Source organism: Trichomycterus rosablanca, chromosome 6, assembly GCF_030014385.1.
Source record: "Trichomycterus rosablanca isolate fTriRos1 chromosome 6, fTriRos1.hap1, whole genome shotgun sequence".
Classification (NCBI taxonomy): domain Eukaryota; kingdom Metazoa; phylum Chordata; class Actinopteri; order Siluriformes; family Trichomycteridae; genus Trichomycterus; species Trichomycterus rosablanca.
This window is the reverse complement of record NC_085993.1, coordinates 48191684-48207021: the sequence shown is the minus strand read 5'-3', so window position 1 is coordinate 48207021 and position 15338 is coordinate 48191684. Positions and strand designations below refer to the sequence as shown.

General features: G+C 38.1%; 1 protein-coding gene across 1 annotated transcript in view; it reads right to left on the bottom strand.

The window, feature by feature from the left end:
• Window positions 1-2515: 2515 nt before the first annotated feature.
• Window positions 2516-15338, bottom strand: part of ddr2a (discoidin domain receptor tyrosine kinase 2a) — a 60609-nt gene continuing 47786 nt past the window's right edge. The window contains exons 7-17 of the mRNA XM_062997078.1: window positions 13438-13621; window positions 12783-13023; window positions 12607-12669; window positions 12244-12380; window positions 10653-10870; window positions 9735-9945; window positions 8227-8354; window positions 7285-7482; window positions 5958-6192; window positions 4301-4450; window positions 2516-3112 (exon numbers count right to left, since the gene is read on the bottom strand). Of these exons, the coding sequence (XP_062853148.1) occupies window positions 2981-3112; window positions 4301-4450; window positions 5958-6192; window positions 7285-7482; window positions 8227-8354; window positions 9735-9945; window positions 10653-10870; window positions 12244-12380; window positions 12607-12669; window positions 12783-13023; window positions 13438-13621 (1897 nt within the window). The 3' untranslated portion in view covers window positions 2516-2980. The remainder of the gene's footprint in view (window positions 3113-4300; window positions 4451-5957; window positions 6193-7284; window positions 7483-8226; window positions 8355-9734; window positions 9946-10652; window positions 10871-12243; window positions 12381-12606; window positions 12670-12782; window positions 13024-13437; window positions 13622-15338) is intronic.

The window sequence follows — 15338 nt, the reverse complement described above, 5'->3', positions numbered from 1 at the left end:
CATCACTTTTCATGCCATTTCTGCCAGCTAGTTGGTTTTGATAACTAACTTGCACAATGTGTAAGGAATTTACAGTACATTAGAGTGAATAGATTTTCTCGCCCAACAGTAGGGCATATAAAACAGTCAAAATAAGGAGAGAACATGCAAAGTTTTTCTTAAAGAGTGAGAAAGAGCATCAAACTCAGGCTCACAAAACCTTGGTGCAAATAAAAACCCTATCTTACAAACTGTGAGAGAAAAGAGATGAGCTGTAGCACTAACAAGCAAAGTTATTTTATATAAATAACTAACAAATCACAAGAAATTCCATTATAAAGAAAAATACACTGATCAAAAATGATAGTTTTTCTATTTTTTTGAGATTTCTATGAATTACTTAAGACATTGTTGGTGCCTTGGGTTTGCTGCTTTGTACCATATCAGATCTACAAGACTACGGCGCTAAGTAGAGGTGGAATGATGTTTGACATGATTCTATAATAAATCATTATTTAAATTCCTATACAATAGAATGTAGTGACATGCTGTATGTATTTAATTAAAACCTAAAAAAGAAACTAAAGTCTATTTTTAATAGCAGAAAACCTGTCATGTCAAAGCTTTAAGAAACCCAAATTGACAAATAACATAATTGTTTCTGTATCAATCACAAAATAAAATTAATAAAACAATAACAATTGAAAACACTGCAAATTAAAATGTTACATGCATTTGTTAGGGACATGTACAGTATGTACCAGCAGTTAAATGTATCAATGATTTCTGCAACAATTCCTTTCTGTGACTGAATGTCTAGAAGTCTGAATTCTGTGTCCCAGAAAACTTGGTATTAAATCTGACTATCCAGACACATTTTCTTTCATCACAAGATATCAGTTTAGGGTTTTCTTACTGACCCTGGGAACCACTGTTCCATGTAAATCTTTTAACAGATGCTGTCTGAAAAGTCAACGGCTATCATTACCTGATAACAAGGAATTAGCAGCCATCATCATCATATTCATCATCATTTTTTCCGTTTATACATGTCAGGTTCGCAGTGGCAACAAGGCAAGCAAAGAAGGCCAGTCCTCTGGTGGGATCCCCTGGCTTTCCACGACCATGCCACAACATAAATGTCTATTATCAAACTTTATACACCATCTAATTTAACCCTCAATAAACATATTAAGTTTTCTTACAAAGAAGTTCCAAAGTGTTCCATTCTTTTAGTCACAAAAAGATAGTTGCAGAAATTGAATCCTAAGACATACACGTTCCTTACAATTGCAATTCATACTTCATGTAAAAAAACACTCAATAAAGCCTTAAACTTACCTTACTTGTGATTGCCTACAACTGGAGCAGACTTAAATTGTAAAGTTGTATTTGAATAGCTAAATTATTAATTGAAAAAGAAAACTGGTTCATGCATTCATCACAGTCACATAAATCATCTTACTGTCATATCTACCAAAAACCCAAAGTCTATCACATTAGCTCAACCTACTGCAAGACCAAGGAGCCACAGACATACTTAACCAATAATAAGCAACTTAAATGGAGCACACAATAAGCAAACTGAACTACACATGTGCAGCACTTTTAGCATCCCATATCACATCCCAAAGTCCATATATACACTGAGCTATTAAAGACCATCTCCACTTTACAAATCCAGTATTCTCACAAGCACACACGTGTATTACATGAAACAATAAAATAATTACAGAACAGACCTAAATACTTAATCCCTACAACAAGAAGGTCTGGTGCTGTGGTTGTTTATGCTGTGGGGTGGTTTGGTCAACTATTATATAAAGGAATGTTTCATATACTATATAATATAGCCTTTGCTGCTACAGATCTTAATCCAACTGTGCACCTATAGAGGATTTTGGACAAATGTCATTCAAAGCACTCGCCTCTGCCATGATCAAAACACCAACTGAAGAAATATTCTTACTGTACAGTATCAGTATTGGTTCCAAAGTGCAACAGAGCTGCTCTGATGGCTCATGACAGATCAGCAGCTTTTTTACTGTAATTAATCACCTATGTGTTGATAATAGATTCAAGTTAACGAAGGCAAAATGTGATATAGCTTCTGTTCTTTCAATAACAGCTGAATATCTGCAAAATTGTGACACTGGTCACAAAATATCAGACACAAAATGTAAAGAAAAATATTGAAAAATTAACAATAAAAACAATAACTGACTATACAATTCATATCTCACATACAACTGCATTCATGATGCAGAAACAAACAACAGTAAAACATACAATGTGAATGCACATTCCCCATTGTACATAGGTAACACATACATATATTATATAAACTAAAAGGTAGCAATGGCAAATAGTTGCAAATAAACAAGGCTTAGAAAACATATTTAATGTGGAAAAGATTATTACAAGTTCATGCATGCTTGGGCTTTATCCACTTAAAAGTGGTTATAGTGTTTATAAAAGCCCTTGAGAGGCACCTACAGTATAATCATAACAATACTATTACCTTGATAGCTGACAAAAACATATAACACAAATATTTGCAAAGATTTATAAGTGGAACTAAAATTATATTTACATTCAAGCTGTCCTTGTATTGGAAAAGACAAAAGCAGGAATTGTGGCCATATGATATGTGATTTTCTGTGAGTTGTAATGTTTTAAACAAAAACAAAATTTTAAATATATATAAGAAAGTTATTATTCTTCCTAAAAAGTGCCAGAACTGCTACATTTTTTGGTCTTCTAACCTTAAACCCTGTGCCAGTTTGTGCATTAAATGTGCAAAGTTTTGGTTGTCAAATAATCAATGTTGGCTTTACTTTCCTAATTAGCAAAATGGCAAGACAGAATAATTCGGTATGGTTTAAAAGCACTGTGTGTGTGTTGGAGGTGTGTTTGTGTGGTGTAGGTGTGTAATTCTGTGGAGTCCTGTGGGCACACTAAAATGTCTTTGGCAGTGTTGGTGTGGATACGGGAGCAGGTGTTAAGGCTTGCTTTCCAGTAGGATTTGATGAATTTCCTGGAAAGACGGCCTTTCTTTGGCGTTCCTGTGCCAGCAACTCAACATGAGCTTGTAGATGTGATCTGGGCACATGGATGGCTGTGGTAGGTATATCTAGGAATGAGAGTGTACTCGTGAGTCAGAAATTTTGTTGTTAGATTATTAGATCAAAAAAGTTTTACAAATAGGTCAAAATAAAAGCTGATAATGTCACCCAAAAACATCTTATGTTATATAAATAGACAAACTGGAAATGAACATAATGAGAAGGTGTACGTAAAACGTAAAATGGAACATAGTAACATAGGAAGTAGAATAGTATAAGACAGGGGTGCTCATACTTTCGTGGCTTGAGATCTACTATTTCAGTCGACAGGTCATCGCGATCTACTTTTTAAAAAGGCTTTCTTAAATGCGCTTCAGTTCCTATATTGATATTCAGCATTACAGGGCAATCGACTGAAAAATTACACTAACCTTATTCTGATGATTTTCACTAAATGGTGTCAAACAGGTTTATGTGGTCTGGACAGTAGCTGCTGATGCCAATTTTCAGGCAGCCTTCCAAGTGTTTGTAAGTAAGGGTGGATATTTTTCCTCAGCCAGCAAGTTCCAAAATTGTTCAGCAGAGGCCCCTGACTTCATATGTACAGTATGTCAGATTGTAGGGTTAAAATTTCAGTATGTAACATGAGATCTGAATATTCTCCGTCAGCTCCTTCCACGTATGAACAAAACAGTCGTCTCTGCAGTGTTCTTGCCCGAATCGAACCGTTTTTGGTTTCTTTGTGCTTGGTTGCACACACTTCACAAACAGTGTAGGTTACAAAAGGAAAAATGCAAAAATGGCGCAAACTGGCTACTGATGTATGAAAACATTCTATATTAGCGGTGCTTTAGGTGTGCTGAGGCATAGATATGGTTACAAACCGCAAATTTAAACTATAAACTATAGAATCAGGGTTTTTATCTGTCAGCTTCACTTTTTTAAACATGCTAGCATTTGAGAAAGAGCTACCTTTGCTGTGTTTTCTGAGTTCAAATTAGGCTGGATCTTCAAGTTAAGCTAAATATACTGCCTTCCCAAAGCAGCTCCACCTAATACGATAATCACACTCCCTCTTTAGCATTAATTAGTTTGCTACATCCAAGAGAATTAACAAATCACAGACTCATAAATACATGATTAAGAATGTAAATGCATGTTACATCAAATCTGATTTCTTGAAAAAGTGCAGTCCTATCAGTGTGCTGTATCCTGGAAATATGTATCCCTAAAAATGATTTAGTATGTCTGTCTACCTGTCGCCTCTGGTCCCGGAAGAACTCCCCTGTGTTTTCAATGACCTGCTCATCTGAGAGCTGTGAATATGGCTGCTCCTTGCAGAAGGTCAGTGTTTCCCATAGAGTCACACCAAATGCCCAAACATCACTGGCTGTGGTAAATTTACCCTGTCAAACAAATTGAAACATGTTTGTTCTTAGTATTGAAAATGAAGTGGCAATGTCTGGAGAGTACAATAAAAACACAAGTGGTAAATAAATGTAAGCAAATCATTTACAGTGCTAAAAAGTAGATATTTTAAGCTTTTAAATGGTACCTTATTTACCAGCAAGGGATATGTTGACCATGAAAAACTTACAGATAATAATTTTTGTTCATTTTTGGGCCTGTATACAGGCCGAGGACAGCCAAGGGGTTAAAGCAAGTGTTTTCTATTTCTGACAAAACTGCACCTATATGTAATGCAACACTTTACACTAGAAGTGCTACGCCAGGTTGACCTGCTTGTATTAAAAAGTGGTCATTTGACTGTGGCTACCTACTATGAATGCCGTGTTGGTTTTGCCTATTTATAGATTTAACATCTAGACAATGATGCTATTACTGACACATAAAGAATGCTAGATAAAGGACCTTGCACAAACCATTCAGGCATCAGTATACTGGTACTTTTTAAAAAACAAAATTCGTTTATGCATTTTCTCCTCTTTTTTCTCCCTTTTAGTGCATCCAACTGCCCGATTGTGTCATGCTTCCTCTCCACCAATGCCGATCCCCGCTTTGATTGAGGAGAATGAAGCTAACCCACGCCTCCTCCGACACATGGGCAGCAGCTGGATGCATCTGGTAACCTACACTTTGACAAGTGCAATGCGGATCAGCACCGTGTATGGAGAGACACACCCTGAGAGCACTCTTTTCCCATCTCTTGGCAGGCACTATCAATCAGCCAGCGCAGGTCATAATTGCATTAGTTATAAGAGAGTCCCTATCTGGCTTTTTTTTTTTATATCCCACCCCTATCCGAACAACAGGCCAATCGTTCATGTGGCTGGTCAGCCGGCAGGCAGAGCTGAGACTCGATATGATGTATTCTAGATCCCAGCTCTGGGTGTTCCAGCGTGAGTTTTTACTGCTGCGCCACCTGAGCGGCCTATACTGGTACTTTTTGAGTAGTATGTTTATGGCTAACTCTGTTATAACTGGCCCAGAAGCAAGAGAAGAAATCCCATAGAAACAAAGATAAAAATACGCCAGTTAATCATTTTGGCTAATTGATCATCATCCAATCATATAAAATGTGTAAAGCCCTTATTACTGGATTGTTACCTGGGTATATCTATGGTACAACTAATGTCAGATATTCTATTAGCTATAAATTTACTAAAAGAAATAGTTAAATAAGATACTGTAGTATTAATGAAATACATACATAACTTAACTCAATGCTGAAAACACAAACAATAACAAATAACTAACAATTAGATTGCTTGCTTCTATACTAAAATGAACTCTACTGGCCACTCATTTTGAGAGGCAGAGCCTTATGTACAAGTGCATGGATAAGAAATGGAATTAAGACCTAAATAAACTAAAACTAAAACTACTCATATAAGCAAACTAAACATATTTACAATATGCTTCGAATTATGTGTCGTTGATGCGTTGCCTTACCAGCAGGATGCTTTCCCAGGACATCCAGCGGATGGGTAGTACGGCTCGGCCCTGGATGCGATAGTAATCTCCACTGTATAGATTTCGGCTCATGCCAAAGTCAGCAATCTTAATGGTATAGTTCTTGCCTACCAGGCAGTTTCTGGTGGCAAGATCTCTGTGCACGAAGTTCAGCGAAGAAAGGTACTTCATGCCTGAGGCAATCTGGGTGGCCATGTGTTGTAGGTTTCTGTAACTACAGAAGCAGAGAGATTCAGTAGAAAGCACGAGAAAAACCTGGAAAAATACAACAGTATGGAAGAGAACTTGGCATGGAAAGTAAGCAGACAGGCAGTTGTGTACTGATAGTAAAATTATGGCTATAATACTCCTGATAATATCTGTAGTAACAGGGACCTGCTTATCATAGACAAAATTATAAGTGCTGAAAGGGTGAGAACACTAGCACTGTAATATTTTATTTGTGTTGTTTTCAGGACATTGAGGCATTGCAAATTGGAAGTGGCCTGGCCTAGAACAGCAAAATGGGATAAATCAATAAATAGAAAATATTTTGACTATGTACAAATATGGAAACAACAAGGGTAGTTAGCGCCTAGTGGTTAAGGTACTGAACTAGTAATACAAAGGTCGCTGGTTCAGGCCCCACCACTGCTAGGTTGCCACTGTTGGGCCCTTGAGCAAGGCCCTTAACCCTCAATTGCTTAGACAATATACTCTCACAGTACTGTAAGTCACTTTGGATAAAAGCGTCTGCTAAATGCCAAAAATGTAAATGAAACATGACCATAAACTAGTTGGACACCCCAATCCAAAACCATTGGCATTAACATGGAGTTGGCACCAGAGTTGGCAAAGGCTGCTGTTACAACAGCCTTCACTTTTCTGGGCTTTACATTCACATTTACAGCACTTAGCAGATGTTTTCATTCAAAACTTACAATAGTGATTGAATACACTGCAAGCAACTGAGGGTTGATGGCACCCTTGCTTTGATTAAGGCACCCAACGGAGGCAACTCAGCGGTGGAGGAGCTTGGACCAATAACCTTCTGATCACTAGTCCTATCTTAAACACTAAGCTACCACCAACCACAACGAGATTTTGCAGTGTGTCTGTGGAATTATTGGTCACTGTGGAACTGGATTTTTCACAGAAGCACAGTTCCTAAACTGCTGCCACTAAATTGAAGGCATACAACTATTTGTAATTTTTTTTTAACTTACTTGTTAGAAATGGGTGTGACTGCACCCGAACTAAATAGTAAGGAGGAATATCCGTATAATTTTGGCCTTTTATAATAAATAGGTGCGATGCAGATACGTACCTGACTGTTGGTGCATTACTAAGCAGGGCAATCATACCCTCTGGTTCATGGCGGGACAGGAATTGATTGAGGTCTCCATTTTCCATGTACTCCGTAATCATGCACAGGGGGTCCAAGCTCATACACACCCCCAGCAGCCGGATTATGTTGGGATCTTTTAACCGTGACATGATCTTTATCTCCTTTAAAAAGTCATTCCTTTAGAGATGAGAAGTAAAGGACAGAAAACAGGTTAACAAAAGCTAAATTAAACAGCCAATTCTCCTGACTGACTGCTTATACTAAAAAAATGACCACAACCACTGCCACCCCAAAAATGTATGATAAACTAAGCATCACTTGTGTACTTTCATCCAATAAAATTGACAACGAATCAGAAAAAAAAAAATCCTTTTCACACCCCCACTCCCTCAAGCTGAATTACTGACACAAACCCATACAGAGAACATGCAAAACTCCAGACCAAACCTGAATATCAAACCAGGTCGCAAGCATCCATGTTGCTGTGTTGTGTCCACTCTATCAGTTAATAGTAATGACATTTTTATTCATTTGGGTTAGCAATCATGTAATGATTACACAATTATTTAAGTGACGTCATGGTGGCTTGGTGGGTAGCACTGTTGCCTCACACCAAGAAGGTCCCGGGTTCAATTCCCAGGTGGAGCGGTCCGGGTCCTTTCTGTGTGGAGTTTGCATGTTCTCCCCATGTCTGTATGGGTTTCCTCCAGGAGCTCCAGTTTACTTCCACAGTCCAAACACATGCAAGTGAGATGAATTGTAGATACACAATTGTCCACGACTGTGTTTGACATGAATTTGTGAATTTGAACTGATGAATTTGTGTAGTAACTACCTGTCCTGTCATGAATGTAACCAAAGTCTGTAAAGCATGACAGTAAAATCCTAATAAATAAAAACAATTATTTAAGTTTTCTTCACCTGGCATTTTTGTTAGCATCTGCTCGTAACATTTTCACTGCCACAAGTACCGTCTGATTATCAGTAACATCGAAAGAGAAATCTTTATCCATGAACTCCTCCATGTCCTCAGCCTCACAAAGATGCACCTGCAAAACAGCAAACAGTAACTGTTGTTTATTATGATGTGCGAACATTTGCTTCAGACAAAACATTCAAATGTTTAGGCTATGTAGCTTTTTATAGAGCACATTAAACACAAACAGAACTAACAGTATTGAGTGCAGGTTTTTTTTACGTTCTATTTTTACATATTTGTCACTCTAATTTCTTTCAGGTCTTGAAAGAAACCAAACAAAGGACAAAGACAACCTGGGTTAACACAAATAACAGCTATTAATTATTATTTTATTTATTGAAAAGGGTTTTGATTTTATCTGATTAAATAAAAAAGTAATCCAAAACCAACTGGATCTGTGTGAATAATTCTTTCATAAATGTTTCTGAGGCCTTTAGCACCAACTTCAACCAAATGCTTCTAGTTACTTGGAATCAGTCTTTCACGTGTGCTGTAAAGCAGTGGTCCCCAACCACCGGGCCACGGACTGGTACCGACCTGTGGGTCATTTATTACCGAGCCACACAGGAAGAATAAATAATTAGAGATTATTTCACTGCTTCTATTTCGAGTGTTATTGTCTTATTGTCACCCCTAGGTGGAAGCAGCATCTCGTTGCAGTGAGAAAAGCTTATTTTACACCGTTTGTGAGCAATATTATTAAATCCTCCCTTCCCCGCCGGTCCATGAAATTATATCTTATATGAAAATGGTCCGTGGTGCAAAAAAGGTTGGGAAATGCTGCTGTAAAGAAATTTTCTCTATCTGCTATTTGTAAAACCAATTCCTGTCCCGTTCTAAGCTGGTCTTGTCACCTGCTGTAAATCAATGGGTAACCATCCCAACCCCCACACCTACCGTACCATACTTAGCTCCCCTCCTCAATACCTCCTCACATTTCCAATACAAATTTTACTTTTATTCTAATTGTTTTTTTTTTCAGTGTTGTTTTAAATGATTAGTAACATTTTGTACATTTTTATTATTGTCTTTTCTTTTGTCATGCTAATAAAGCTTGTTAATTGTTTACAGAGGTTAATTTGCTCTTGTGCTTCAAATTGAGGAATCCATTGAGGAAGCCAGTGAGGAATCCTGTCTGAGCTTTAGGTCACAGACAGACGAAGGAACATTGTTCTTTAGGACTTTCTTGTAAAAAACATACATTTGCCAAAGTGTGACGAATATCCAACAATAGTAGAAATTTAGGTGAGTTTTTTTCATGGCTGTATGTGTACTGGCTTACTTCTGCTTAACTTGTGCAGTCGCTTTCAAATGTTACCTGCAATGTTAAAATTACTCAAACATAAATTCCAGAAGGACTTTAAACAAGGCACAATAAAGTTGTCAGATATTACTCAGTGATTTCTGTAATCATCTGTAATGATTAATCATCTTCTCTGTAAGAACTGACCTCTCCGAACTGGCCCTCGCCCAGCTTCTCCTTGAATTTGAGCAGTTTTCGGGGAAACTCCTCTATAGCAATATCCTTTCCAGACAGCAGGTCCATGGTGACGGCCGGCACAGCGTACGTGTTTCCTCCTGTTACTCCTTGCAGGTTAACAATGTCTGCCTCAGCATAATGAGGAACTCCTTCCTGAGAAGTGGTCTGAGGGGACTTGGTACTTGCAGAGGGATTTGCTGTGTAAGGAGATGCAGTGGTTAAAATTATTATTTGATGACACAAATTGTAGCATTTACTTTTAAACGTCAAACATATTTTCAGCTTTGTGATTGGCAATGTTGAAACTATTCATTAAAACGAGACACACACAAGACCCTTCCCATACTTGTGGGTATTTCTTATAACAAGTATACATAAAAGGAATAAAAGTGTTTATAATATTCTGACAAACAAACATTGAAATCAATCAAAATAAAATAAATCAAAGTAAACGGGACAGGGCGGCTCAGTGGGTAGCCTATACCCTATAGGAGAATGGGTGTGTATGTGTGTATGTGTGTGTGTGTGTGTGTGTGTGTGTGTGTGTGTCTGCCCTGTGATAGACTGGCGCCCCGTCCAGGGTGTTACTGTGTGCCTTGCGCCCACTGAAAAGCTGGGATAGCACGCCCGCGACCCTAACTGGATAAGCGGTTAAGACAGTGAGTGAGTGAGTGAGTGAGTAAACGGGACAGGACCAAAAGACATTACAACTACTAAGTTATTACTTTGACACTAGTATTACTACTACTACTAGTAGTTGTCCTGGAAATGATGTATGGCTATTGTTAAGTTGAAAACTAATATATATTAAATATATAATATTTTTGTATAGCTGCATTCATGTTTATAAATATTATAACATGCAGGTCCATGTATAATGAGAAAAACTGACCAGTGTCCTCTGTGAGCTGGGAGAGGTCGGGTAGTTTGCGTACAAGCCGTGAAGGCTCCTGGTAATCTGCTCCCAGAGGAAAAATGTGCTCGTAAGTGGAGCTGGACTCCTGCTCAGGGGGTGCTGAGGATGGCACGTTGTTGTTATAGGTGCAGGCATCACTCTGTATTGACAGACTAGCAGTTAGTTCATCATCCAGCATCCGCCGAGATACCTGCATTTGAAGGAGGTACAGTGAAGAAGGTCTGAGGTAGGAGACTTAAAGTTTGCTTATAGTTGCCATTGAATTTTGGGTTATTGGTACCAGTTTTATTTTTAATTGACATGCAATCTTCAAAAAATATTTTAACCATATACTGTATTGTCAGTTGATCTTTATTGGGGTTATAAGTTACTTTAACCACTAGGGGGCCATTATGAGTTATGGAATACTACATGGCAAAAGATCAACAGCGTTTGTTAGCTTAGCATAGCATAGCATAGCATAGCATAACAGTGTGTTATTTTACAAAAAACAAATTGCAGTTTTATGCTTAATTAACATTGCATAATTTTTTTCTTGTGCATAATGGACTTTAAATTATTTTTACATTTTAATAAACCTATTTTTCAACTTCAAAAGAAAATTAAATTTTACAAATGTAAAATACGATGTCAGAAGTTATCAAGTTATAAGTTAACTTGCTGTTACTTAGAAGTGGTTTGTGTCTATTCAACTTGGTTCAATCTTGGTTCAAATGCTTCAAACTGTGAAGCATTTATAAACAATAAACTTTAAAAAAGGCTAAAGTAAGCTCCATTTGTAGTTTACCCTTTTCTAGGATTATTTGTTTAGCTTTATTGTACAAATTAAAATGTGTTAAGGCTAAATAAAGTCACATATAGCTTTCAAAATAAACAATTCAAAAGTGTATATTATTTATATTCTTTAATAGAATTGTAAAGTTCTGGCATCTGAAATAGTGGCAAGGTAATACTGTATAAATCAGACTTTTTCTGGGCAGTACAATGGCAGTCTAGATATTTTTCTAGATATATTGGATAGCGCATCCAATTGCTTCATTTTTCCTCTCCACCAATGCCGATCCCTGCTCTGATTGAGGAGAACGAAGCTAACCCACACCCCCTCCAACACTTGGGCAGCAGCCGTATGCATCTTATCACCTACACTTTGACGAGTACATTGCAGCTCAACACTGTGTACAGAAAGACACACCCTGAGAGCTTCTCCTCTCTGTTCAGGCGCCATCAATCAGCCAGCAGAGGTCGTAATTGCATTAGTTATGAGAGAGTCCCTATCCGGCTTTAATATCCCACCCCTATCTGAACAACAGGCCAATCGTTGTTCATGTGGCCGCTCAGCCCAGCCGCAGGCAGAGCTGAGATTTGATACGATGTATTCAAGATCCCAGCTCTGGTTCCAGCGGGTGTTTTTTACCGCTGCGCCACCTGAGCGGCTAAATCTTCTGGATTTTTATTAAAATACCCCTCAAGCAATAGTGAATGTATTTATCTAATCAATAATAACAATTTAAGCACTAATCAATAATAACCATTAACAATAACAGTACATAACAAGCATCTTACCTTCTCCAGCACTTTCTGCCAGACCTGTCTCCAGAGTATGATGACAATTATGGCAATCAAAATAAAGATAATAGCCACCAAACAACCGATCAGAATTCTGGTATTACTGTCGTCTACTTTGTGAATGGGGTTTTCCCCTAAAGAGGGGATACAGAGAAAAAACCTTATGAGAAAAGACTAGAGATTTGCCAGGTCATGAGTCTGTCTAAAGACTCTATTGTCTTTAGGCAAGGCAAGGCAAGGCAAGTTTATTTGTATAGCACCTTTCATACACCATGGCAATTCAAAGTGCTTTACATAAGGAAAAAAAAAAAAGGAACAAAGATTTAGTGGAGCAGAAAATAATAGATCAGGAGGTCGAACCTGGTTGAGTGTTAGCTGGAGGACCAGTATTGATGGTGGTGGTGGTGTTGTACATCGCCGTATCTGGAAAAGCAGTGTGAGAAAATTGTTATTATAAAAACTGTATTGTAATGTTATGTTAATTTGTTGGATAGGTTTATTGTGGTAGGAGTAATAATTTATTTTCCCATGCTAACCTGACTGAAAAGTGATCTCACTAAACATCATCCAGAGGTCAGAGAAGTAGTACTGGCACTTGATGGCGCTGGCCATGTGGTTTTGAAGAGAGACTGTAACGAAACGAGCACTGGGGTTCACATCGTCCATCACTGGAGTAAAGGACACAGGCGTGGGTTCCCAGTCTGACTCTGAACGGAAATAGCACACCACCCTCTGGAAGATCTTCACTCTCTGAGAAAACATGTTGTTGCAGTGCACCTGAAACAGATCCGAGAGAGTCTTAATGGACTTTCTAGGACAAATTGAAACCACACACCAATGTGGCCTCTTGTTTTCTTTTAAATTAGTGTTTTGTCATTTTACTGTGTATAAAGTTTATGACAGTGTCTGTTTAAGTGTTGCTTGGTTGAGGTTAAGTTTCTCTTCCAAAATATGTATTTTGCTAGGGTTAGAGTTAGGGTTAGGGTTAGGGTTATACAGGCCCAAAGTCTTGAAGGTTAACTTTGGTGCTAGTGATGAGCTGATGGTAGGTTAAAGAAATAAATAAAGAAAAAAAGCATAAACTAAAGCAATTCTCCAAGGCTAGAGTTTGGTTGTCCTGTGTCAGAACTATAGACATAGCCATACCAATAAAAAATTATAATAGCACAAAACATCACTCTGAAAGACTACCTTCATGGTGGTAAAATTTCGGGTTCGGTCGAACTCAAACATGATCTCTACGTATCCATTAGGGAAACTCTCATTGGTCCAGCCCACGTAATCATATCCAGGCCACACGTTGTAGACATGACTGACAGTAAAATCGTCCAGACCACACATACCATCAGTCAGCTGGCCCAACCCTTCTGTCATACTGCAGAGAGAAACAGAAAAAGACAGGTAAACCAAGGTTACATGGCTATAAATAATGATAATAATTATTATTGTTAGTGAAAACAAAATGTCTCAACTTTTACAAAAATAGGGTTCGAGGGGACAGGTGAAAAAATGTTTTAAAGCCCAGAGTTATGTAAAATCCCATTTTTTTCTACTCATTATAAACATTATAAACACTGTATATTGTATGTAATATACAGTATGTACAAATATATATTGTTATTATATATAACATATATAATTTGAACTTGGTTAAGTTTAATAAAATACAAGTGAGTAATTATCAAAAATGAAAACTTCATGCTTCATGCAATTTAGTCAAAGTTTAATTAAAAGTATCCACACCAGGTCAAACTTTTAAACATGTAGACTGTAGATCATGTCTGATTTACAAACCAGCTAAGCCACTCTCTCACTTACTGAACTGCAGCTAGCACATGGTCACTTTATTTAGTTAGACATGTTGACAAGTGCATCTTGTTTAACTTTTACAATCATTAGGCATGGGTAGAGCTAGTTACCTGCACACCACGTCCCCTGACATTTCCTACATCACCTAATTTCTTCCTCTACGTAACCAGACGCATCCATAGACTCAGTACTCAGCATTACAATTGTTCCATGTGCTCTCGCTACATTGGTTTTCCTTTGTCAATTCATTTAGTGCATTCTAGTCCGAGTCATTTCTTAGAGTTTCCTTGATCTTGTTATTCTGATGTTTGTGTAGTTCGTCATTTTTGTTCTTTGTTTAGCATTTATCATAGGGTCTAGTTTAGCTTAGCAAGATGACATATCTACAGTACTGTATTTAGCATAGCATTTTGTTCAGTGTGTTATTGAACATTTTGTGTATGTTTAGTGTTGCACTCTTAGCATTTGAATTTCACATTGTTTTCTAATAAACCTATGGTGGCGTTTTTTGTATTCTGTGTGCTCATGGTATCTAAAATACCATGCATTAGCATTCACATAACCTGTTGTCAAGTGTTCTTTATTGTTACAAACAATTCCATTAATAAAGCAAAGACTAGCATGACCATGCCAGCAGGTAATCCAAATAAAATCTATTACTGGGTGATTGTCCACTGGGCGGCATGGCGCCTCACAGCGAGAAGGTCCTGGGTTCGATCCCCGGGTGGGGCGGTCTGGGTCCTTTCTGTGTGGAGTTTGCATGTTCTCCCCGTGTCTGTGTGGGTTTCCTCCGGGTGCTCCGGTTTCCTCCCACAGTCCAAAGACATGCCGCTAGGCTAATTGGAGACACTGAATTGTCCCATAGTTACCTAGCCGCTGGGATGCACAGGCCAGTGCATTGTAGTGCCGGTCCCAAGCCCGGATAAATAGGGAGGGTTTTGTCAGGAAGGGCATCTGGCGTAAAACTGTGCCAAATCCTGCCGGCGACCCCTAACGGGAAGAAGCCGGAAATGCCGACCCCGTAACCGAAAAACGTGACAAAGGCTGAGGAACAAGAAAAAGAAGAGTGGGTGATTGTCCACTGTTTATTGCCCCTATGTATTGGTAGTGTGTAAATCCCTGTAATCACTTGGCCCCCAGACCAGAATGTATTTCTGTTTTACACCCTTCTGCTTCTGTTTGGTTCAGGTTTCACAGAAGAATATTCAAGATAAAACTGGTACTAAAGACTAATTATAAAAAGTGAACGTTGTACAGAATTCTATACAGTTCATCGAGTTCAT